Raw genomic sequence first — 26,422 nt, 5'->3', positions numbered from 1 at the left:
TTTACTTTTGCTACTGCTCAGAATAAATGTTTTCTACCTCAGACAATATTTTTGAGTGGACAATAAATTTGGTCGCCTTTTAGGAAGCAGATTATGTCAACCAGGTAAAATTAGGTTGGCATTAGTTGGGGTCCCCAGAGGAATGGCAATTACCCAAGCTCTACATTGGGAACATGCCTGGTATGTTCTAGGAATAGTAAGGAGATCAGTGTGGTGGAGGAGAGAGAAAGAAAGGGAGGGTAACGGGTAAAGTCAAAGGAATGAAAGTGGTGGAATGTGTAGGGCCTTGCAGGTTGGCAAATAGCCTCTAGTTTATAACATGTAGCTAACTATATCATTCACAGTAAGAATAGGACCTCCAATGGTTATTGCCTGCAACTAAGCTCAGAGTTACTGGGCAGCCAGAATAGCTTCTTCATAAGTAATTACCTAGATGTGGACAGTTTTCAATAACTCACAATTGCTGGTAGTCCAGAGCACGGTGATGCTGTGGTAACTTCCCCTGGGATGGGTCAAGACTTTGGTATGAGCAGAAGTACTTCTCTTTAAGAAAAATGCCATCTCTGGTTCCCTCCAGAAAGATGTCTATAGTATTAGTGAGTGCCAATATTTAGGTTGATTCTTATCCCTCCATGCATGGTTTCTCTGCTTTAAGTAATTCCCCATTTTCTTATGCCCAAGGATGCCTGGGGTGGTATTTAGGATTTGTATGTGCACGTGTGTTTCTTTTCTTCTTGCTGACTTGGAATAAGGTCCAAGAGTAATTCATTCTCCTCTCTCTGGCTCTAAGCACACAGTATAGTAGAGAAAAATGGACATATTACAAACTGAGGACAAAATTAAGAACACAGAGTAAGGGCTGTATCTGAATCTCTGATTAGATATACTCAGCAGATCAAATTTCTTAAATAGCAAAAAGTCTACTCACTGGACCTACAGCTTCTGCATTTATTGGGGCTTCCATTTTATATTCATCTCTGTAATTCTCCCATTACACAGAAAAAGGTTGATAAACTCTACCAAGCACATTTCAAGGTGGTATGTTCATGTACTCCCTATAATCAAATTGGAACTTTTCTTGCCCCCCCCCCCAAAAAGAATCAACCTTTTTTGAATCTAAATGCTTACCTACTTTATCATTGCATCTATTAGTAATGAGAGGGTTTTCAATGGAAAAAATACTTTACACTGAAACGAATGGAAATAACTGAGTTCTTACTATATATTGAGTACCCCTGGTAGACTCTTTAGAAGACAGGGGCAGTTTTCTTCACTATTCTGTCCTCAGCAGCTAGCAGACTATTTGGAAGTGATTAAGTGGTCAATAAATATTTGTTGATTGAGTGCCCATGTTACTAAGAAAAGGATCAAGGAAGTGATTACAAGAGAAGGGCATTCATTAACTTTATATACAAAATATTAACAGATTCTCTAAGTGTCAAAGAGTCCTTTTTCTAAATTTTTGAAAATGGTCATTTCACAGACTATTTTATACAGTTAAGTACAGGTAGTCTATACAGAGAACTTTCAGAATCAACATCGCTTCTGGTTTTGAATTTGAGCTGGTTTAGTGACTGACTTGCAATTGACCCATACAAACTAACTGTTTCATGAATGGAAACTTCAACTGTCAGACTTAATAGTATGTTAGAAAAGATGAGGCAACTTCCAAGTAATCAAGTCAGCCACTGACTAATATAAAGATCAGGCAGTTAATATACTAATTGTATGGTCTTTTTGCAAGATGGTAGAGCATGATCAATGGAGGTAAACATTTTGAATGTGGGGAGAACTTGAGGGAACACTGCAGAGACAAATATATAATACACGGACATATATCCACCATTACATTATTAATTCATTCAAGGAATTAAGTGGTTGTGTCTAGAAATTTACCAAATGCCATTTTGGCAAGAAGGTCTCCGTCTAACGTGATTGGCAGACCTATGAACACGTTATCACCATACTTTCTGATAAGGGCTATATTTTGCTGAGATGATGGTGGATGGTTTCTACCTGTGGGTGATGTTTAAACCAAGTCTTGAAGGAAAGGTAGAAAAACACAATGTGCCAAGCCAGCAGATGAAAGTATGTGATTTGTATGGCTGTGGCAAAGACATCCCTGATCACAGGAGTCCTGTGTGTGTGTTTGTGGTGTGTGTGTGTGTGTGTAGTGAGGTGGGAGGGGATGCACAGACATGGGTCTAATATAAGACATTCAGCCAAGGCAAACTGTGAAGGCCTTATGTCCCAGGCTCAACAGTTCAGATTCAGTCCTGTGGGAGTGGGGGGGCATGAAGGCTTGTAAACCAGCACGTGATAAGATTGGGTCAGTGTTTCAAAATAATATACTTAGGGTAGTAATTTGAAAACTGTATTCAGGGATGTTAGGATGAGAGAGGACTTCAGGTGAGAAATAATGATATTTTAATCTAAATCATGTGCTTATTTGCATGTTAGTATCTCTATAGCCAAATTTAGATCTGATTTTTGGCTTAACATGAATAGAGAATGACTAATACTCAAAATATAGGAAAGCTGTATTACATGATGATGAACAAAGGGCTTTTATTTTTTTTTCAATTTTTTTACTCTTTAAAAAAATATTTTGATTACATAAATGTTACAGAGAATATAGGGGATTCCCATATGCCCTGCTCCCCACACCTCCCACATTTTCCACATTAGCAACATCTTTCATTAGTGTGATACATTCCTTGCAATTGATAAACACATTTGGAGCATTACCACTAAGCATGGATTATAGTTTATATTGTAGTTTACACACACTCTCCCATTTGACTCTGTAGGTTATGGCCAGATATATAATGGCCTGTATCTGTCATTGTTATGTCATTTAGGATGATTCCCAAGTCCTGAAAATGCCCCCTATTACAAATGTTTTCCCTCTCCCTTACCCCAGAACATCCATGGGTTACTGCCTCCACAACAATGATACTTCTTCCAATGCTAGAATCACAATGAGTCTATAGTAGAATACTAGTAAGTTTATTTTAGTCCATAGTTCATTTCCCAATCCTGAGGACTCTGGGATGGTGATGCCTTTTCTACCATTAATTGAGGGGAGCTTTGATCCTGTACATTCAATGGATGGGAATCTCTTGCTTGTCATTGTAGGCACTCTCAGTACCTTGGTGTGTTGTTTGTCCATCATCTCCTCCCTGTTAGTTGTCCTGGGTGAGTCCATTGAACTGGAGAGTGGATGTTGCAACTCCGTTGAGATTCAGCGCTCACTTGGCACATGGACAGCGCAAAGATTTAAATCTTTTGGATGTACACCTACCAACTCTAGTACTAATTATAGGTTCAAATAGAAGGACAGAAGAGTCATGCATAGGGAAACCACTGCTGAGTCTAACTCTGTCACACTGGGGAGCATAAATACCAAATTAGGGCCCTTGGCAAGGGGCCAAGTTCCTGAGCTATCTGCCCTTGCAATAGTGTCTGGATGTCTCCATATTCTGAGGAACTTCACTATTTGGGATAGTATCTACTTTAGCTGTCAGTGAGATCCTGTTGAGATGTGTATAAGTGCTACCTCTGGGATGACCTCCTGACTCACTTTGAGGTCCCTTAGTCATACAAACTCATTTGTCTTTAGCTTTTCTACATTTTGGTCAAGATGTTTTTTCCCCCCAGATGCATTGCTTGTTGGTACTTGGTAGCAATCCCTTGGTGCCAGGGACACTCATCCCTGGGAGTCATGTCCCACGCTAGGGGGAAGTTATTGTTTTTATAGGCAGAGTTCAGCTTAGAGAGCTAAAACCCCACTCTAGCAGTTTACTAACATTGTGGTTTCTGAGAGGTGGCAGAGCAGGGTGGTTGGGAGAGTGGTCTAAGCCCAGCTCTCTGGGTTGGGATCCAGGCTCTGCCACTTAGTGTTAGCTAGTGAAGTTAGACAGTTACTTAACTGCTCTATGCTGATGCTTCCTCATCTGTAAAATGTAGATGATGATAATACCTACTTACAAGGTTGCTGGGATGGTTAAATGAGTTGGTAAGGAACTTAGAACTAGGCATGGATGATAGCAAGTGTTTAGTATCCATTGGATATTGTTTTATTATTATTGTCTATTATATCTGAGTCTGCTTTTCCATTGTACTTTTATCACAGTGTTATGACGTTTAAGTAATCTGAAATATTAATCACAGTTACTAGCATCTAGTATATGCTCAATAAACAGCAGCTATTAGTAATCAACATTACATAAAAAATAACATATCCTCTGGGACTGGTTATTGTAGTGTCTTTACCTGAGGAGGGGATCTTTCCTTTTCTTTTGAGATCCCTCACACTGACCGGCCTTTATTCAGGTATTCAGAGTTCTAAGATGGTCAATAAATACTCGCTCATTTAGTGTACAATGGGGGTAAAGTTTGTGTCTGGATACTCCTCTGAGTTGGTGAACAATGGAAAAGAGGTATGATCTGAAATGTAAGTTGGTAGGTTGATTACATTTTCGGCAAGTTAACTGTTTTTCCAGATTGACATGATTGAGGTTCTAAGTACAAGTCTGCTTATCTGCTTCCAGTCTTCATACACTAGTTCATTTTGCCCTCAGCTAATTTGCAACATACATTGATACACTTTTATTCAATGCTTTGGTATTCTGGGACTTTCATATTGTTAAATTCTGCACTGATGGTTCAGATCTCCATCAGAGGAATGATTAATGTTGATAAAATCCTCATTGGAAAATGTCTGACTTTTCAGTGGCTTTATAAAATATGTGGTGATTTGAAACTAGCTGTGTGATGTTGGATAATGGTTAACATCTTTTAAAAAAAATTTTTGTATTTAAAGAAGCTTTAGATTACATAAGTGTTACATAAAAAATATAAGGGATTCCTTTATGCCCCATTCTTCCCCCCCACACACACACTTTGTCACATTAATAACATCTTTCATTAGTGTGGTACATTTGTTACAACAATGTAACAAATGATGAATCCATATTGAAGCATTACTACTAACCATGGACTGTCGTTTACATTATAGTTTATACTCTGTCTCACACAATTTTGTAGATTATAATAAAATATATAATGGACTTTTTCCATCATTGCCATGTCATGCAGGACAATTCCAATGTCCCAAAAATGCCCTCATATTATACCTATTCTTCCCAGTCCCATCCCTCAAAACTTCTGGTGGCCACTGCCTTTATCTCAATGATAAGAATTCTTCTATTGCTAGAACAATAAGTCTACTTTAGTCCATTGTTCATTCTCCAGTCCTGAGGAGTTGGTGATGGTGATGCCCACACTACTTCTAATTGAGAGCTTATGTCCCATGGAGCAGATGGATGGCACTATCTTGCTTGCAGATGCAGACACTCTCTGTTCCTTGAGATGGGCATTGTCCATCATCATCTCTTTGTTAGTTGTCCTGGATGAGTCCAAGGAACTGGAGAGTAGGTGTTGCAGCTCTGCTGAAATTCTGGGCTCAACGGCACAAGGACAGACAAATGATTTAAATCTCTAGTACATATATTTATCAAGCGTAGTACTAACTATAAGTTCAAATAAAAGGGGCAGAAGAGCCATGTGTAGAGAACCTATAAATGAGTTACAGTGGGGAGCATAAATTCCAAAGTAAGGCCCACTGACAAGGTGCCAAATTCCTGAACTGTCTGCCCTACCTATAATTTCTGGATTATTTAACATCTTTACACTGCAGCTTCCTCAGCTCTAATATGGGACAATTATAGCAAATATCAAGTTTCTCTGAGGAGGAAGTGAGCAATTACTTATAAAGTTTCATTACAAGGCCTGGCATACAGTTGTTGCTTAATAAATACAACCTGCTTCTTTATTATTACTCCTCCATTCTAAAGTTCTACTTTATTCTTATTTATTTATGAAGGATAGAGGGATAGCTATGGTAAATTAAATATAATAAAATGTGAGAAACAGAATCTAGTCGATAGCTATCTGGGTTCACTGTGAAATTCAACTTTTCTGGATTATGAACAACTTTATAGTAAAATATTGGCAAAAAGTGAACCTAAAGGTCTTGAAGCATGCTAGGACGTAAACATTTATGTAATTTTTACTGTGTACAAAGAACTATACTGTTTCCTGGGAGAGATACAAGGAAGTATGCAATACTAGCCCTATCTCAAGTTGCTTCCAGCCCAGTTGGGTAAGATAAGACCGTTTGAAAATTTGGCAAAAATTAAAAGCTAATAATATGCCAAATAAATTATAAAGGTGAGGATTTACAATACACAGCTTAGAGGTCCCCAGGAGTTGGAGAGCAAATCCTTTGGTGCAAAAGCTTTGTTGGCTGAGAAAATGAACTGTGACATATATATTTAACTTTTTCACATATGAGCATTCTGTTATATTTATTAAAATATGAATATTCTTGTCTACAAATTCACAGTAGATTTTTGTCATTATGCACTTTCTCAATCAAATTGAAACAGACTATCACTGGGGTTCAGAAGTATTTTGATGTTAGAAAGAGTGTTTCCTTCTCAAGAAGGTTGGAAGCCACTGATACAAATAAATACTGGTCTTAGAGTTCAGAATAAAGAGCTCTTCAGCTTGCTGGGTCTGGACAGGCTTCAAGGAAGAGATGGAATCTGAGCTGAGTGTTGGGAAATGGGTAGAATTTGAATAGATTGAGAAGAGATGGAATGCATTCTAAATGAGCGAGCAATTTGAACAAAGGTAGGATAGTTTGGGAGACTGTGAGGAGACCAGTTTAGCAGAAGAGGGAATTGATAGTAGATAAAGCTAAAGCTGGAAGGATCAGCTAGAGCCAAAGTGTGGAGGACCTTGAATACTCTAAGGAATTTGTGCTTCATTCTGGAGACAGCAGTCAAGCTACTAAATATTTGGAGCTAGGGAGTGGTATGGTGAAAGAGTTTCAGGTATTGATTTGGCAGCAATTAGAAGGATAAATTGGATTGGGGAGGGTGGAGGGAGGTGAGCAGCAATATGGAGGCTCATGTCATTTGCCCAGGTTTTGTGTTTTAGGAACCTGAGCTGGTGTGGTGGGAATGGGGCTTGCAAAGAAGGAAAGAGAGGTTGCAAGGGACATTTGAAATTATTTGCCACATATTATTTCTTTTATAAAAACAGACCTCTATGTAAGTCTTTGTCCAGTACTCCTTTAATTGGCTACAGTTCCTATGGTTGTATTTGAAACTAACAGTTCTTGTTGGTCATATATACTCTTAAGTTCAAGTTTAGTCTGCATGTGTTAATCTGCTTTTCGTAAGGTTGTACAAGGTGTGCTATTTTGAAAAGCTAGTATTTTTCTATTCTCTTTTAAGAAAAGATGACTTTAATATTTAAAGGGAAAATTATCATATGCCAGACTATAGAGCCAATCCAAACATAAAGAGATGCCTCATTTTCCAATGGAAATAAACCAGAGGACAAATATTTAGATCTTGGATGTATGCACTTTCAGTTGAAAAAGGAATAGTTAAATGGATACTTATAATATTTATTCAATTATATGTCCTTAAAATAATGCCATATAAAGTATATATATTTAGAAGTATTGCCATCTTCCATTTTCATATTTCAAGCAACAGTTTTATTCATGCTCTTCACATATGCCTTTTGTGTCCCTTGATGCCATTTTTTGAGTCATCTGATAGTTTTTAAAAACAGACATTACCACTTTGCCTCATGGTTTGAGAGAGAGTGCTCATTGAATCTGTGAGCAATATTGTTTTTGGATCTAAACCATGACATTACATTAGTATGGGTGTGTTTTTCTTTTGTCTTATGGGTTTATGTTTGTGATCTCTACAGCATAATCTTTTGCAGTTTTGCTCTATAAGTGTTCTTTTAAGATTTATTTACAGCAATATCCAATTCTTGCCTTTGGGTGAAATTATTATTAAATCTATGGTTAATTTATTTACCTCTTTCTTTAAAAAACCTGATTCAGGCAGGGCCCTCTCTAAATATATAAAAATTCCAGTGATTGAGACTATTTTTTGTTACTGTGTCTCTTCCAAACAGTATTTCTTTGTTCAAAATAACGTAATCGACATGTGTCCTGTAAATGACTTTTCAAAAGGACCTTCATATAAGTTGAATCAGTGATAATATGAGGGAAATTATGTTTGAACATATAAGGTGTTTTTTTATTATCCTTTTTCAATGGGCATAGGGGTGTGAGTTCAATTGTAATGTTTTTAAGTCAGTTGCATATTTGCACCTCCATTCATTCCCTCAATCTCAAAAATTGAGTCCCAACTGTGTGTTAAGCACTGCGCTTGTTCTGTGGAGATGGAATAAAGTAAAAAGATGTAGCCCCTACCATGAAGAAATTTATAATTTACTAAAATGAAAGAGACTATGAAATGTAAACTGAGATAAATAGGATATGTGCCCAGGAGGTACAAACTCATTTTTAATGGTTTAAGGAAAAGAAAAATCATCTCTGCATATGGTAGATCAGGGAACATGTAATGAAGTAAATGGGATTTTGGTTGAACCTGGAAGGACCTGTGGGATTTAGTCAGAAATGTTATATGGCATTTAATATCAGAGGTAATGGTATGGTGACATCTGAGGAAGCATTAAACATCTTGGTAGGCCAATTTGATTAAAATGTTATCTATATAATGGACATGTGGTTTTTTTATCTGTAAATTGAGGATAATGTCATGCAGGAAAGTTAGGACAATTAGATGAGACCATATACTCTTACTCTTTTTTTTTTAACTTTATACTCGATTTTTTTTACTATTCTTGAAAATTACTAGTAGTTGTACATAGAGTGTGTATGGAAGAAATGGGAATTAAAGCAACAAAAAAAGTTTGCTAGCATATAGAGGGCCTTGAAAACATGACTGAGGATTGGGAACTTAATTCAGAATAAAATGAGGGGCCAGATGAAGACTTCAGAGCCAGAAAGTTTCTGGAAAGATTAATATCTCTGATTTAAGTAGGAGAGTAGATGCTGAAAGGCCAATTCACCAAACTTTTGCAAGAGAAGAAGTAGAAGGTAATTAGGATAGTGTCTGTGAAATTAGGTAGATGATGATTGCGAAAGGTAAGGGTGGTAGAAGTTATAGACTTAGCTATAGTGAGTGAGGAAAGAGAAACCATGTTAGAAAATTAACTTAAGTCCAGGCTAGTGATAACATTAAGGAACAGGAGTATGATCACCATGGAGGCATAAGATTATGATTTTATATTTGAGCAGGTGGAATTTGACACTTATTTAGGCAATACATACACAATAGGGTGAGGATTGGCTCCCATGAAAAGGATGTGGATGTGGATAGAGATTTGAGAATTCTCTACATAAAGATGATTTTTTTTTTAAACTATGGCAATGAAAGGAATAATTGTGAGGGAAAATGCAGACAGGTAAGGAGGAGGTGGAATTATAGATCCACAGAGCAGATGAAGGAAGAAAACCTAGGGAAAAAGATAAGGGAAAATGGGGGATGTTGCCATGTTGATCAATGGTGGAACATGTGTCAACAATGAAGGCATATTCCACAGAAGAATTAAGGAATATCAAGATTGAGAAGAGTGTGGATTGGGCAATTTGGCAAGCCGTTTTAGTAAAATAGGAGATATAAAAAGGATGATGCAAAAGATTAAAGAAAGAGTAGGTGATAAAGAATCGAAGGCAAGTTTTAAGGAAACTTGGTGGTGAAACACAGGAGACAAGTCAGCTTGAGAAATAGCATGGCTGAATGAAGACTTTAAAAATTAGGGAAACCTGTCTGTTTCTGGATGTAGAAGGCAAGTAGCCTTTTTTTTTTTTTTTTCAAATATGGAACTCTTCACTAATTTGTGGAACGATTGAAGATGTTGAGACCAAATAACCAAAGAATGGGATACTGCTGTAAAGGAGGTATGGAAATGCACCAAGAATAAAGGTGTAAAGGGTAATAAACCTTGTTAAAGGAAAGGAGTCACCATTGAGATTAGCTCATTGGAAAACTGGGGAAATGTTTTAGGAAGATAATTGAAAGATTTAATGCAGCTGAACCAATCTTTGCAAATAGGAGGAGAGGCAGGCGCTAAGAGGATGGGAAATGAGGTGTGGTTCGAGACTTATAGAATGGAACAGAAGGTGGAAAAGATTCAAAGGAAGTCGTTTTAGACAGTTGACAAGAGATGGAAAATGGGTCTTCGATTTTAGTGGACTTAGCATGTTAATTGTAACTTCCTTCACTATGCTCAACAATCCAGAGCAGCTGCAGGAGAATGCACAGCAAGAGGTTATTGATCCTGGGATTGGAACCTGGCAAAAAGGATGCCTGGAAAAATGAGACAATGCAGATTCTAAGGTAGGAGCTAGAAATGACTATGGCTCCTGGTTTCAGAATGAGTGAGAAAGACTAGTGAAGCAGGAGTGGGAGAACCAGTCGGGGTTGGGAAAGACAGGATGTTCTGATGAGCATTAAAAGCGAGCATATTTTGCAGAAGTGAATGAAGGAGGTAAAAAGTGATATTTCTTGGCAGTCCTAGACCATGGTGCAGCTGAAGCATTTCATAACCAAAATGAAATGAAGATAAAACTATTGAGGTGGAAGAAATGAAGGAATCATAAGGTGTATGGAAGAGATGGTGGGCTTAGTTGTTTTTTTTTTTTTTTTTTTAACTCTGAGCACTGCTGCAGGAAACAAAATAGGAAGGCTGAGCATGTGCTGAGCAAAGGCAAGCTGTGGTATCTATTATAGTTTGAAGAGAAATTGTGAAATGAGCTTAGATATTACCTGGAAAGAACCTATTGCTCACCCAGGCAAGTGCCCTTGCTGTGTGTTTCCTTAGCAAATTCTCTGTAGCCCAGAGACAAGCTCCCAGGCTAACAGGCAGAGCTGTCCTTTGGGAGATGAGCTCAATTTTACTGCTCTCTTAATTTCTGTTGAGAAATATAACTAATCAAATGGACTGAATACTTGTGTTCTCTGATTGGCCTGTTTTCTCCACAGAGATATATTTATATGGTGCCACATTCAAAGTATAACCAGAAGTTGTTTGATGAACATGGAATCATAGTGTGATGGGTTAGTTGGACGATCTTGGTAGCTAAGCCACCAAGTACCAATGGACTGCTAGATCCATATCTACTTAAATTTATGCTGATGGATGACAGGTTTTTTTCATTTTCTTGGACCACAGTACACTAACCCCCAGCAGTGCTAGAGTGAGATGGTCATGTGTACTGGAATTCCTGATCAAAATATCTATGTATACTATCCTCCTTCTACTAGCTTATTTCTTCGGGAAGAGTGTACAGTGATGTAATCATGATTTAGTCCTGCCTTCTTACATTATGTCCAAGTTACCTTGATTTGAATTTGGTTATATTTTGTCATAGTTGATCTTAAGATGAGTCAACTTTAGATTCTTCTCCTACTCTTATTTTTAAAGGGTAAGCTTAATGTTAATGTGAAGTTTATAATAGATTTTGTCCTAGTTATCTGTATTTTAAGAAACACTTTGATTTCTCATAATTAAAGATATGATAACATCTATAAAACTATAATAGAAGTAACTAAAAAAGCTTGGGCTCTGAACCTTGTTCAGTGGTAAATTATTTATAAGCATTGTCTAATTTTATCCTCACATGAAGAAATTATCCCCACTTATAGATAAGGAAGCTGAGCACAGAGAAGTTGAGTAATTTACCCCTGGTTCACCCAATTAGTAGCAAACTAGATTGAAAATCAATTGATAATAAAGCTAGAGCTTTCAAATCTTTATTCTATATTTTCTCCTTAGCACTACTCCTCAAGGGGGAAGGAGAAAAGCATTCATTTTTGGAGAAATAGAATGATAGTCTTGCCTCTACAAATGATGTTGATGAATATAGGTTCAGCTTCTCCTTTATAGTGGATACTTTACATGTATTTTTATGAATCCTATTGCATTCTTGTAATATAGATAGCATTTATTTTCTTCATTTCAGATATGAGAGAATTAGGGTCAAAGAGATCAAATAACTTTCAGAAAGTCATACAGTAGGGAACTGTGTTCTCTGACTCCAAAACCAAACTCAGAGGCCTTGATTGATGGATGTTTGTGGTGTACCTGGAGATGAGATGTTGCCCGGTATAGGTCATGCTGAGAGTATGGTTGAGTGAAGGAATTGAGCAGCCAAGGAGATTAAATGGGTAAAAGGGAATTTCTGAGTATTTCAAGAAAGAGTAGGTCATTAAGTCTCAGATGGAAAGTTGGAAACATGGTGTAGTAGAAAAATAGACTCTTGAATGGGGGCAAAAAGAGAACACAAGTTGCTGTTTTCTCTTAGCCTGCATCATGTAAGGAGAAAGTATGGTGGAGATAAAGCCATGCTACAATTATGTAAAGGAGAATAGATCATTCGTAGATTTTTCTTTTCAGGGATGTAGCTTAGATGGGGTTGTTCTTAGATATGACAGCATCTTAAATCTCTAAGCCAAAAAAAACCAGTGTTTTAAAATTCCAGGTCTTAAGGAGATGTTCTATCATCCAAAGCATATTGTGAAGGGTGATAGTACTGTGAGGATGGGGAAAGTTTTGGTGGTAGGAGATTATTCTTGTGTTTTAAACTTTCTGGTGGGTGGATACCTGGGGACAATAAATCCAGTAGTCTCTGTGCATTTGGCTTTTACTCAGAAACTATTTTGCATCACAATAAATCACCGGTTTCTTTAGTATTGGGTCCCTGGTGATCAAAATATTCAGTTACAGTACCTGATAAAATCATGAATGTCCTGTTAGTTACTTTATGTACATCCTCTTCTCTTCAACAGTGAGGCCTTTTTTAAAAAAAGTTGGATTCATTAGGAAAAGAGAGTCTTTATTCCTTAGTATAGATGTGAGTATTTTTGAACAATGGGGAAAAAGCAGTGTACTTCAGACCTTAAAGAAAAAGTATCCTCTTCCTTTCTTTTCCAATCTTTTTACCTAGTTTTAATGGAGTTTCCAGTATAATAGAATGTGTCTCTTGGGAGTGAAAACTACATAATTAACCTAATCAGATGGAGGAGAACTGCAGGTAGGATTTAGGAGTGTGGGGTAAGGGCATTGGTATAATCAAGCTTGGTATAAATCAATTTACAAAAGCATGGATCTTAGATTTGACAGAGACTTAGAAGTAAACGGGGCAAACATCCTGTGCAGTGGGGGAATTTCATCTCCATGCTTCCCTAACAGTTGGGGATGGACCTGGTACTTGAGATTCTTGCAGAGTTCCCTAGATTGGAAGCTCTATTGCTGTAGGGAGGCAGAGACTCTGGGGGTTTTGTTTTCCACTGTGCCAGATACACTGAGTATATGCACTGTGCCTCATTTGCCTTGCTCTGTTGTAACGTGGCTCTGATTTATTGGAAAGTGCCACTTACTGTCATTTCTTCAGGGCTTGAGTCAAGAGCACCCAAAATTAAATCTCACTGTTGCCCCTTATCATGTGAGTCTGGATGAAACCCCTCTGAGTTTCCATTTTTGCATGCAAAACAAGACAACAATGCTTAACTAGGGAGATTGTGAGTTGGGTTCTGAGACTTATTTGTAGAGTGGTTTTAAAAGATTAATTATAATGTATATAAAGAATCTGACATACCAGGAACTTTACACGACATGTTTATTCCCTAGTGGACCTAATTCTAATCTTCTGCTCAGTGTGTGATATTTGATTGTGAGCTCAGAATCTCAGTGGTGAGCTGTTCAGTACAGAGTAAAATAGAACCATTAATCTATGCCTAGAGGGTATTGTATGAGTTCTTTTTAAGGAAGGTAAGGTATTGTCTTGGTTTGTCAGGGCTGCTACAACAAACAGCACACACTTTGCCTTAAACAACAAAAATTTATTGTCTCACAGTTTTGGAGGCTAGAAGTTCAAAATCAAGGTCTTGGCTGACCAGACTCTTTTAGCCTTCTGTAGCATTCTGGTGGTGGCTGTCTGGCAGTCAGTCTCTGACCTGTCTCCTTTCGTCTCCTCCTGTGGCTTCAGCTCCTCCTGCTAACTCTTCTCTCTCTAGATTTCCTCTCCTTGTAAGGACTCCTGTCATCATGCATTAAGGGCTGCCCTGATTCAATTTGGCCTCCTCTAAATAGGATCTTCAGAGATCCTATTTACAAATGAGGTCACCCCCACAGGACGGGTTAGGACTTGAACATATCTTGATTCAATCCCAAACAGGTATGCAGGAAACAGAGGCCTAGGCACTAGCCGTGGCAAACTTGCTTTCCTAAAGCTTTGTCAGGATAATGGTTGTGAAAGCAAGACTGTTAGGGTGCCTGGTGGTGTGGAGGGAGAAGGAAATTCAGGCTCATGTCTGAATTTATTAGAATAAACTAAGACTGCTAATCTAAAACAACTGGAGTAAAAGTAGACATTTCAGTTACACTATTGTTCGGTCTATCTTAAAACAATCAGGAGGAGTGATTTCCATTGGATATACTGTTGTTTGTGTTTCAACCTTGCGTAGAAACAGTCTAAATAAATTATTAGCTTTTTTAAAGTGTTTATCTGACACATCTATTTATAATGCTTATTTAAAAAATACTAAGTATGCATTTGTGAAATATTAGAGGACCGAGAAAATACAAGTGAATTTGTTGATTGTCTCTGTATATAAGAGATTGGTATTTTCCTCATCATCCATTTCAGAAAGTATTTACTTTCTGAGAGATGCCTTCCCAAGGTTCCCTTGTTGGAGCCTTCATTTTGGAAAACATGGTATTGATTTTTAGGTAGCCTCTAAAATATTACTGTACCCTTCCTATAAACCTGTTCACAGGGGTGGACAACTTGCCAGTGCAGTCTAGAAAGATTGCCGAGATGGCACCCACTAGTAGTTTCTAGGGGAAACAAATGCTACCTCTTCACTTAAAAAAAATAAATTTAAAAACCAGAAAAAAATGGTCAAATGTTCTGAGATGGTCTGACTTATCTCTTTGGTAGGGGTGCAGTAATACTGTGTGGATTGCTTTGAAGAACGTGTTGTATAAATCTACATTTCATTATTGTTTCATAACCCAAAGGGACTTTAGAAAAATCATATATATATATTCCAAAAACTGTCTACTATTGGGATTATTTTTAAATGGAAAGTTTAATTTCTGTTTCTTTATATTTAGTGTACTTTTGGTACTAAGTTTATTTAAGTTACTGACAAATTGGCGATCAAGTACGGCTGGGTGGTAATAACCCATTAAATCGAGCACACTGTTTGTTGTCCATGCTACCTTTGAGCATCATAAAAACCCTGGTAGTGTAAAAGACACTCATTATTTCTCACTTTATGAGGACTTTTTGTTCTATCCTTTTGACTCTGGTAGGCCAAATAACAGTGATTTCTTTTTTTCTACACTCCCCAGGAAATAGAATAATTTTACATCCACATTATTTATATTTCAGAGATAAGTTTTTATTAATAAGCAATTTAGTAAATATATAAGTTTTTTTTATTAAAAAGCAATTTAGTAAATTTGTAAGGTAACAATGAGTTTGATTACTTTTTAGGTTAAAGCATTTCTTTTAAAGGACTGCTTGTCACAATGGATTGTTTTCTTAGGGAGAAAAAAGTTGCACATGTGAAAAAAATTTTAAAAAGATTCTATGAGAGCTACTAATTGAATTTACACTTAAATAGAAAAATATTGCTTTCAAAATTATTTTCATATTACTATTTTGAATTTTACATCTTCTCTACTGAGTCTTTTTAAATAACTTTTCAATTGAATATCTGATATATGTTGTTTATTTTTGTAGTTAAAACAGAGCCAATGAGCAGCAGTGAAATAGCTTCAACAACAGCAGACGGGTCTTTAGACAATTTCTCAGGTTCAGGTAAGGAATAAAGAGTAGATTTTCACATTAATACTAAACATTATTTTTCCTAGTTTATTGATATATCTGTATATATATATTGATAATAAATATATTTTAAATATAGTTTTTCTTAGGATCACATATTAGCAATTCTGGTGTTTTTACTCAGTGTGATATAGTGTTTCCTGAAAATGTTACAGAAGATTAAGGCAGGAGGACTCTGTTATTTCCATTTCTATTAAATTACGCTGATGTTTCTCCCCCCACCCCCACCCCATTTGTATGCTTTTCTACAATCATATAGTTAGGTCAACAGAATATGGCTTCTGATAACCGCTACATAGATTCCCCAAGCCATCCTTCAAAGTAATTGTCATATTCAACTACAGATAAAAATTAAACAGGACCTGTACAGCAGCATTAAACTGTTTTTCATCTTTTTCATATTAACAAATTCTGCCTCCAACATATGAAATACCCAAGTTTCCATCTATGATAATGAAATGACTGAAAGGAAAGTGTTTGTGGTAATAAAGTAACTGCAAGGATGTGATTATGCAACATTTGCAGATTACCCAGCTTGGACTGTTTGAACTGTAAATTATTTTTATCTGATGTAATTCTTACATTTTCTCCCTTTTTGTATTATCAGCTCTGCTTCTAAAACTTCTCAATTAGAAATGCTGTTTCTGACAATTCAGTTTAGCCCTGAGAATCATTTATTTCATATGCACTATAACCAAGTGGACTTATAAATAGACATGAAAAGTATAGACTTAAATACATACGTATGTTCAATTGTCATAGTAATGTAATTGATAAAGGAAATAAGGAAATACAAATGTGTGTTAGACCCATTAGTTCTTTCTTGGATATGTGCGAATGGTTCTGGCTCAGGACTTAGAGGGGTGAACATTTGATAGCACCAGTCAGAATCCCAGGGAGCCCAGGAACACCCAGGAAGAGACCCAGCTGAGACCAGAGGGGTCAGGGAAAGTTTCCTGGAGAAAAGGTCTGTACTCAGTCTTTAAAAATGCGTAGGAATTAAGCACATGTGGAACTGGGGCGAGGGATGCTGGATAGATCAGGGGCCCCATGGCAGGAGACCAAGGCCCAGGGGACATGGAACTTTGGAGCACCTGCTAACGGCTCAGCTTTCCTGGTGTGCAAGGTGTGAGCAGCTAGGGGTGTGCTGGAGAGGGAGGTAGGGGCCATCGTCTAAAGAGGCGTGTGTGTCCTGCGTGGAGTTTGGGTTCTATAATGAGTGCAGTGGAGGAACAGCTAAGGAAGGAGGTGGCATGATCAGATTTACAATGTAGAAGCATGAGTCTGGGGGCAAGACAGATTGGAAAGGTACAAACTGAAGTGCAGAGGCCAGGTAGAGATTTTTGCATTAATCTGGGCAAGAAATATTGAAGACCTGAGGCAAGGCGCTGGCAATGGTTATGGAAAGGTGAGGGATTGAAGTGGTATTTATATGGTAGAACTGAGAATCAACAGTAACCATTTGGCCTGGGGGAGAAGTGGGGCAGAGAGAGGGAATACAAGAGGAACATGGTTAAGAAAGGATGCTAAACTCAATTTTGAGCATGTTGACTTTGAGAGGTAACATCTACCTGAAGAGGCCAAGCATATGTGAAGTACATTAAGGTTTGGAATTCATGAAAGATATGGAATGGAAATTGGGGTGGTAGAATTAGTGTTGAAGACAGTACCCAGAGAAATATATCCAGAGAAAGCCAATATAATAGAGATGGCTAGAGGATAAAGTGAAAACAGGTGTGATTGGGCAAGATTCCTTCTTGTTGACCTGGAAAGGAGGGTAGCTTAGAATTTCAAGGAAGAACTGTCTATGCAACAGATTTGTATAGAGTCATTGAACATATATTTTAAAAAATTGAATGACCTGAGAAAGTGTTAACTCTATTAAGTGAAAAAGCAGGTTATGAAAGGTAACATATTCAGTATAATCACAGATTTGTTTAAAAAAAAACCGTGAGGGTATTTATGAGTGTATGTGTCTGTGTATATGTGCATGTGTGTCTACGTATAATTATTATTGGTGGTTTTCTATTAATGGTAGAATATACATTGAATTTTCTTCCTTCTGCTTTTGCTTTGTTCCAGTTTTTAAGCAATATTTGTAATATATTTATAACTGTAAAATAAATGTGCAAATTAAAAATCACATACTACAAAGAAGGTAATTATGATAGTTTTTTAACAAGTATCTGTGGATAATAGTATTGTATCACTGTTTTTCCTGAGTTTGATAACTGTGCCATGGTAAGGAATGAATTCCTTGTTTTGGGGAAATTCACACTTATTTTTGAGTAAAAGGAAATCCTATACAGACTTTAAAAATAAGATATGTGTGTGTGTGTGTGTGTGTGTGTGTATTCCCTCCATGACACTTAGAACCTTTTACAAACTCTATCATTTGTGTATTATGTTTATTGCTTGAGCTCCATGAGGGCATGGATTTTTGCCTTGTTTTGTTCACTGCTGTATCCCCCAAATAAGGATGTCAGGGGTACTGGATGTCTTGGTGAGCTTAGATAACAGGTAAAATGGGAATAAAGTTAAAGTCATGGAAATTCTAGGAAGAGAGGATCGTGCAAAACTCAGTGAGGCCTCCACCATGTGCTTCTGTAGTTAGTTCTCTGTACTTCTTCCTCAGCCCTCATCACTACCTTTAAAATTATTTCTTGATCTCTGTCATCCTGCTAAACTGCAGGCCTTCAAAACAAATTCTGTTTGTCTTGTTCACAGTTATAGTCTGAGTGGCCATCATATCATGGAGCATATGGTATTGAGCATATGCCCAGTAAATGTTTGATAAATGACCGAATGAATTGGTCACCAGTTGTGCCTTGAATCTACAGAATAAGTGGGGAGTGGGGATGGGGAGAAAGGTCCTGGATATGTGGTCTTGAGCTTGATAGTTGAAGTAGAAAGCTGGAGTTAGAGGCTTAGACAGATGAGAAGAGTGTTGGGTATCTAACCCAGGATATTGTTGGAACTCGTCAAGAGTTAGAGCCCAAAACTCGGGTTTTAGATCATTGCAAGACAGTGTCCAGGAGGTGGGTTATTCATGGACAGGTTAAAGAGCTGTTGTGCACATCAGAGAAGGAAAGGTTTTATGGGAGAGCAGAAAAATAATGGTTTGGAAGAAGGAGCTGTGAGGATTAAGAGTGTATTTCAGTCCTAGTGATATCTGGAATTTGAGAGAATGAGCAGGATGAGGCTTGGAGAAAGGCTTAGCTGTGGGTGGGGGATAGTTTGGTGAAGAGGCAAACACGGTAGGGGACTTGGAGTTCCATGGACTGGTTCTCTGTGATTGAATCCAGAGGAAAGGATTAGGTGAACTGGGAATTGGGTCAAGTGGTAAGAAGCACAGAGCACCATGGGAAGGACATTCTTATACTATCTTTTACATTTTCTTTTTTAATTTTTAATGAGTAAGGATAAAAAAGTCATGGCATGATGAAGTGGCTGTGAAGAGGGCTTAGGGGCAGTAAGAGAAAGAGGCATCTGGACAAAGCAGTTTTCAAACCATTACTCCCCAGCTGGTCTTTACCTTCATGGTCATCATTCCTACTTCCTTCTCCAGGATGGCTTAAAAGTTCACATGCACTTAATCTCCATCCTGACTCTTCTTGATGTCTTGAGAAAATAGCCAGGAAGAAAAAGAAACGGAGCCACCTTGTTGGCTATCTCCACTTCTGCTCTTCAAGGAACTCTACCATCTTAAAGCAGTAAGGAGGTAGTGGGACTCGTTCTTTCCCAGGGAAATCACTCAGGTTTCTTGGCTTTGAGAAACTGGAGGAGAGGGGTTGGTTTTCCAAAGAACAGGGTTGAACTGAAAATGGCAAAGTTGTGTAACAAGTTTATAAAATATAGTGAGTTTCTGCTGATTTACTGTTTACCAGTAAAAAACAGTATTTTAGTCATGTAAAGTTTGAGAATAATAGGAGTTGGAAATGATGTTTTTAGAGATCCAAGATATATTTGCCTGCTATTTCTGTCACTACCACCAAGCCTAACTTAATTTATTAAATAAAATGCCAGTTGATGATATTGGCCATACCCAATTGATATCTGGCAGTACCTGAAAATTAAAAATAGAAACAAGATTGCTTCTTGAGAATGAAAATATGCTGACAAATACAGTTTATTCTTTTAATTGCTCCTAGAAAGACATCACTTTTAGGGTCTGACTCACTCAAACATATTTGTTGAGCACCTACTATCCTTTCAGCAATGTTGAAGGAAGTAGAAATATAGAAGTGAAAAGGTAGATGATGTCCCTGCCCTCATAGAGATAATAAATGATGTTAGTGTTCATAAACAGGCAATGATAAGTTTTATGAAGAAAACAAAACCTGATAAAAGAATAAAGTGAAAGAGTGGATGGGGGTGTCTTTTAGAGAGAAGACCTCTCTGAGGAGAGGGCATCTGAGTAGAGATCTTAAGTGGATTGAAGGAATGAGTTTGGATTAATCTAAATATGAGAAGAGGGTAATAGAGAGCTTTGAGTTGAGGGTAAGGCTGCAGCATGATCTAACTTGTATTTTTAAAAAGTCACTGTTGGTGTGGAAAATGCGCTGTGGGGAGGGTATGGGCAGAGACGAAATGGAAGCAGGAAGACGGGCATTTCCCTGGTTCCAAAGAAAGATGACTGAGTTAGGGCCTGTCCTCCTAGAAGCAGCCACTGAGGCAGGGATAAGAGTGCAAGGATTGGGATCAGGGGAAAGGAGGGAAGGAAAGAGGGAAGGTGAGGTAAAATGTGCACATTCTAGGACCCTTGCACGTCAGCAGTCAGGGAGCCCTGGGTCTCCCAGGAACAGGCCTGCCTCAGTATCCTTAAACATTCAGCCATGTCCTTGGAGAGCCCGTGGGAAGCGTGGCCTCCTTGCAGTGGATCTCAGAGCTAGTCAGCTGGGGCCCTCGGGCAGTTACAGTCCCTGTGTCGGAGACCCGTGAGGTGTGTTCTTGTGGTCTCCGCGGTGATGGAAATGGGAGCTGCGTTCTAGAGCTGGAGGAAGTGAGGACTTGTCAGATTTGGGATATGTTTTGAAAGGAGAACTGACTGGACTCATGATAAAAGGGTGTGTGGGATATGAGGGAGAGACAGGTAACAAAAATTACTTCAGGCTTTTGACCCGATCATCTGTGTGGATGACAGATGAGATGGGCAGTGGGGAAGAGTGAACAAAGGTGTGTTCAGTTTGAGATTTCTGTTTGCCTTCCCAGTGGATTCTCAAGCTTGTGAATATTATTTACCTTGTGTTCTCCTCTCCCTTCCTACAAGATTTGGGGAGCTTGTTTAAACTTTTATGTTAGAAGTAGAAGAAAGTACTAGAACGAAGATAGGGAATTAGTTGTCCACATGCTCCCAAGGCTCTGTGGCTAATGGCATGAAAACCATTGTATTTCAACATCCCGTGATTTTATTGAAACCAATAATTTACCATCCTTTCTATGGTTTAAAAGTCTCCTTGACTAAAAGCTCCACAGAAGTTGCCTTTACTCTGCATGATGACCCTGGTATTTTCTACTCTATTATTCTATTCTGTTTTCTAAAAAGTGCTGGTTGCAATCCATTTAAATTGAGTTTATGACCTTTTAATGAGTCATGGCCCACAATTTGAAAAACAGCCATAAAGTAGAAAAGAATGAAAGGGATTCTTGTGGCTTCCATCATTAGGTGGCATTGAGTTTGTTATTCTTTCATTTCGTTAAGAAATATGTTAATTATGATTGTCCAGGGAAGTTATTACTATTCCGGCAACTCTACTGGATAAATCTACTTTATCCTTGGCCTTTTTTAAGGCTTAGACAAGGGAAGTAGAAGAGGTTGTAGTCACAGCTGACCTGGGCAAATGGTAGACTTTGTAGTCCAAGTGTTCTTTCACTAATCCCTCCTTTCTATAAATTGCAGTGTTTAACTAATCCTTCCATGGCTATTTGTGTGTCACCCTCCCCATATGTAACAGACAGAACTTGTCTTTGCATGCTTGCCCTCTGCAGCATCTAGCACAGAGCCTGGAACAGAGTAGTGACTTAATATGCTCCAAAAGACTGAGGGAGACCAGCTGATTTAGTCTGCCGACTCTTAAATACAAGCTCCACCTCTGCCAAACTGGCAGCCAGATGGTGGGAGTCTGGCCCCGTGCGAGGGTGTACAAATCTAGACCTATTATTCTGTCACTGTGTTAGCCCTGTTTGTTTTAAAAGGAAAGGATTGTGCAGAGATGCTGAGCTTCTAGTGCAACCCTATCATGGTTATTTATGCTTGAGAAGCATAAATGTACTGATGTAATATCGTGAAAAATGTATAAAACTTTGCATGGAGCCGTTTGAAGAGTTTTAAGGTAAGTTACAGTTAATAAATAATAGAGCCTCTGAAGACAGTGGTTGTTAGTGGAAGAAAAAAATAAGTATATCCTTTAGTGACAATTATACCAATGAATGTACATCTTAGCCAGTTAGAGATTATGGAGAATTTGAGAAAAAAAAAAATGTGTATACACACACACACACACACACACACAAACATAAATGTAAATTTGTATGTTATATAAAAATCTAGATTGCTCCTATTTGTAATGAAAGATGCTGAGAACTACTATTTTAAGTCGTTATGTTAAAGTGGATTTTTGCCCCTTTAGTTTAGAATGAGCATAATAGGAGAATTTTGTGCATTTCTAAAACATATTGAATCACATATATGTGATTAAAAAGAAATTAAATTTTGCTTGAATATCTTTTAAAATGAAAAAAACACAAACCAACTTTAAACTTGAACTCTAAAATAGAGCACAAATAACTGAAAGGCAAGAAACACCCTGGATCAGCACAAAAAAAAAAATAGACTTAGCTGGCAACTTGAGAAATTTAAGGTTGTTATAGGAATGCATTTTTACTAAAACACGTTGCTAAATCAGTGCAGGCAAATGAGGACCTATACTGTTTCTACTCACCTGAGAGGAGATGAAACCATGTTTCTTGGTAATACAGTCACAGGTTAGTGTGTTCACATTGAAGATAGACAATAGGCCAGATGACCTTGTTTTGTGCTCCTGCCCAACCCTGCGATTCAACTTCAGGCCTCTCCTGTCAGCATGGCTTTCCAAACAGCAGCCAGAACGCCATGCACTCTGAAAGTACCGTCACCGTGAAAACCATCGCAGAATGCGGACAGGCATTTAAGAAGATTGTGAAAATGTTTCCTATGAGCTCATTTATAATCACAACTGCTTAATCAGATTTTTTTGTGGTTGAACATTCTATTAGGTTGGTTGAACCAAATGAAATTGCCATTTCTGCAGGTCACAAATGTCTGAATTTAGAATATAGTTTTCCAGGGGAGAAGGTGGAGATAGGGAATAGGGAGTTAAGGCTTAAAATGTACCGAGTTTTCTGTTTGGAGTGATGGGGATGTTTTGGTAATGGATGTTGGCGATGGTAGACTGTGAACGTAATTAACAGTGCTGAAATTTTTATCTGAATGTGGTTGAAAGGGGAAATGGTAGGTTATATAAATGGTACTAGAATAAATTTTTTTAAAAATCCATGGAACTGCACAACACAAAACAGTGAACCCTTAGTTAAACCGTGGGCAATTAATAGTACAATTATAAAAACATATTTTCATCAGTTATAATAAATGTACCACACCAATGCAAGATATTAATAATTGGGTGATATATGGGAATCCTGTATTTTATGCATGATTTTTCTGTAAATCCACAAAGTCTTTAATAAAAAAGAAAAAAATGTCCACTATCTGCAATTTCATATGACCAACATGTAATTCAAAATCTATTAATGCTTGATACATATTTTGTATTTTGCATTGAGGAGTATTTTTTTTTTTCCAGCAATTGGGAGCAATAGCTTCAGTCCAAGACCAACTCATCAGTTCTCCCCACCACAGATTTATCCTTCCAAGTAAGATATACTTTCTCTTAATAAGTATCGTTAATAAATATGCTTTTACCATATTTTAGTGCCATGCCTGTGCCCATGTGTTACGTCTTAATTTAAACTCAGGTATATTTCATGGAGACTTAAGTGTATTTATGCAAATTTATTTTGAGCATCGTCTTGCAGTGACAGTGAAATCTTTCAATACTTAGTATATTACATTTGAAAGTTTTTCTTTAAGATACAAACTTTAACTGGCATTTATGATATGGTTGTTAATCAGTTACCTTGCATGTTTCCATCTAATGCATGGGCTTTCTATTTTCTGTCATTTCTGACAAATAGCAGACCATACCCACATATTCTCCCTACCCCTTCCTCACAAACTATGGCTGCATATGGGCAAACACAGTTTACCACAGGAATGCAACAAGCGACCGCGTATGCCACGTACCCACAGCCAGGACAACCGTACGGAATTTCCTCCTATGGTGAGTACTCCCACGACTAGTGGCGTTGTCTAGCAGGCAAGCATGTATTGGTGAAAGTTTCATAGGAAAAGGGTCAATCGGGCCACTTTAGAAAGTGCTGTTACCTTTTGTGCCTAAATTCTTAATATAATTCTTTCTAATAAACATTGTTGGAGCTGGTTGCTACTTATCTTGAGGTCAGAGGTGGCAAATAGATTGCATGGTTTATATGCCCTCTTGCTCTCATTTTTTTCTCCATTTATATCTCAACTCTTAATTTGCCATTCGAGCTCTTTCTCTGGAATCCAAACTATTTTTATGCATATTTGCGATAAAACGTCTGTGAATGAAGTCTTTCGGGGTAAAGATCCATTTCCTATTTATCAGATACCTAGCTTTGATTAGGGAAGTACAAGCGGAATTTAACAAATTCTCACTCTAAACTTGAGTGTGGTAGTGTTATCAAATTTCAGCACTATCAACCATTAGGAAAAGTGATCTATATATCACCGCCTGGGCTGTACTTTAAAGAGGCAAATTGGGAAGCATTTAAAGCTCACATCTCCAACTGTTCCTCCCTACCAAGAGATTACCTTTATCTTGGTGTAATTTAACTCTGTTGTGACAGGGTCAATACCTGTAAATTAAAAATAAATCTAGCAAATCCTATGGTCTAATTAAAAAAAAAAACCCTTAAATTCCAAGATACATTTTCTTCAAATGAACTGCAATTTGAATTTTTTCACTTTTGAACAAAATGAACTGGGTAGAAAAATATGAACTATTGATGTTGTATTAAGAATTAAAAAAAACTAGTGATCAAAGACAAGGACATGGAGGTTTGGCAGAAAGGACCAGTAAAATAAAAATCCTGATATTAAAAAGCAACCTGATCATTTTATAATGTTCATTATCAATATATGGCAAACATCTCATTAAAATGACCTATTTTTCTAAAAATACCTATGGTTTGTTTCTAATAAAAGTAATCATTGAAGTTATTAAATGAATCCACTAAGAAGAAGATGGTCACAATGATATCTGCTTTGGCATCTTTTAATTCTTGTGCTAACTCTGTGCTTTTGGAAATTTTGTGTGTGTGTATGACTAGTAATCTAATTATACTTCTGATGGTATTGTTGTTTTATAATACTCTTTCCTGTGGAGAATTAATTCTCTCCTTTAAGCATTTCATTAAAAATGAGAAGATAATTCCTTTAGTCTTTTTCATTATCTATCTTTATATTAAGTCAAATTGACCATATATAAGTTTCTTATCAAATATATATAATGTGATAGGTAAATTATATGTGACTATAGTCTTTATTTTGAAACTGTCAGAGATGGAAGTTATCTAGCTAAGTGTTTTTAAGGTAAACTTTAGAAACAGCCTTAAAATGGGCTTTTTAAAATTATCTTTCATTTCCCTAACATTTACTCAAGGTTTCTCATAATAATATTAGACATGTGCTGAATGTATTAATCAGTAAATGTTACTTTTAAATGATTTTTGAACCACGAGAGAAAAAGGATGGATGGTTTGAACTGAGCAGCTTCCATTTATAATGCCAAAGCCAGTCCCCAATTTGCATGCTCCAATTTATTGCTACAATAATTATTTAAAACATAAATATATATTTTGGTACCAGCAGTACTAAACTTACCGGTGCTTGCATGGGAAGATGCCCTTCCCGTCACTGCCTTGCCATGCAGCCACACAGCTCCTTTTTTGTTCTTCTCTCTCCTCCTCATTCAGTGATGGTAGGGCTGGGACTTCCCTTTGCCTGTGTTTGTGGTCTGTGGGGTACTAACTCCTCCAGTTCTAACCAATTATTGAGTGTCCCTATTGTTTGAAATGGTTGCTCAGGAAGGTGAGGTGAGCAGAAGGTCTGAGAATAGGGTCAGAGCCAACAGAGTGAGGAAGGGGCTTTTAATGTGAGAGGAAGTGATTGAGGAGGTGGTGGAAGGAAAGCTCAGTGGACAGGTTGTATTCTGCTTTATAATCTGTACAGGTTATCGATCTCCAGGGAATAGTCCTCAGTTCTTGGCATTTTCCTGATTACCTCCTTTCTTCTCTGTTTGGACCTTGAATATTAGAAGTCCCTGTTCTAACAAGGCATCAAAAACTGTTGCAGCCTTCTTCCCCATTGTCATGTCGTGGAGGAAGGAGCACATAGTTTAGGGCTTTTACATGCTGTACTCATGGGCCAGCTGGTCTTAACAGCCTTTCTCCAAGGACTTG

The 26,422-nt window shown here is 37.5% G+C and overlaps 1 protein-coding gene across 12 annotated transcripts in view; it reads left to right on the top strand.

The window, feature by feature from the left end:
- The window catches only part of EYA1 (EYA transcriptional coactivator and phosphatase 1), a 333,818-nt gene that overhangs the window by 186,620 nt on the left and 120,776 nt on the right, over positions 1-26,422 (top strand). For 6 of the 12 annotated variants that reach the window (XM_058275642.1, XM_071207853.1, XM_058275643.2 and 3 more), the window contains 3 exons: positions 15,719-15,796; positions 23,665-23,734; positions 24,056-24,201. In XM_058275642.1, coding sequence (XP_058131625.1) covers positions 15,719-15,796; positions 23,665-23,734; positions 24,056-24,201 — 294 coding nt within the window. The remainder of the gene's footprint in view (positions 1-15,718; positions 15,797-23,664; positions 23,735-24,055; positions 24,202-26,422) is intronic. The other 6 variants (XM_058275641.1, XM_071207854.1, XM_071207856.1 and 3 more) reach the window with 2 other exon arrangements.

Source organism: Dasypus novemcinctus, chromosome 14 (genome assembly GCF_030445035.2).
Source record: "Dasypus novemcinctus isolate mDasNov1 chromosome 14, mDasNov1.1.hap2, whole genome shotgun sequence".
Classification (NCBI taxonomy): domain Eukaryota; kingdom Metazoa; phylum Chordata; class Mammalia; order Cingulata; family Dasypodidae; genus Dasypus; species Dasypus novemcinctus.
The sequence above is the reverse complement of the archived record's forward strand: the minus strand, read 5'-3'. Positions and strand labels throughout refer to the sequence as shown.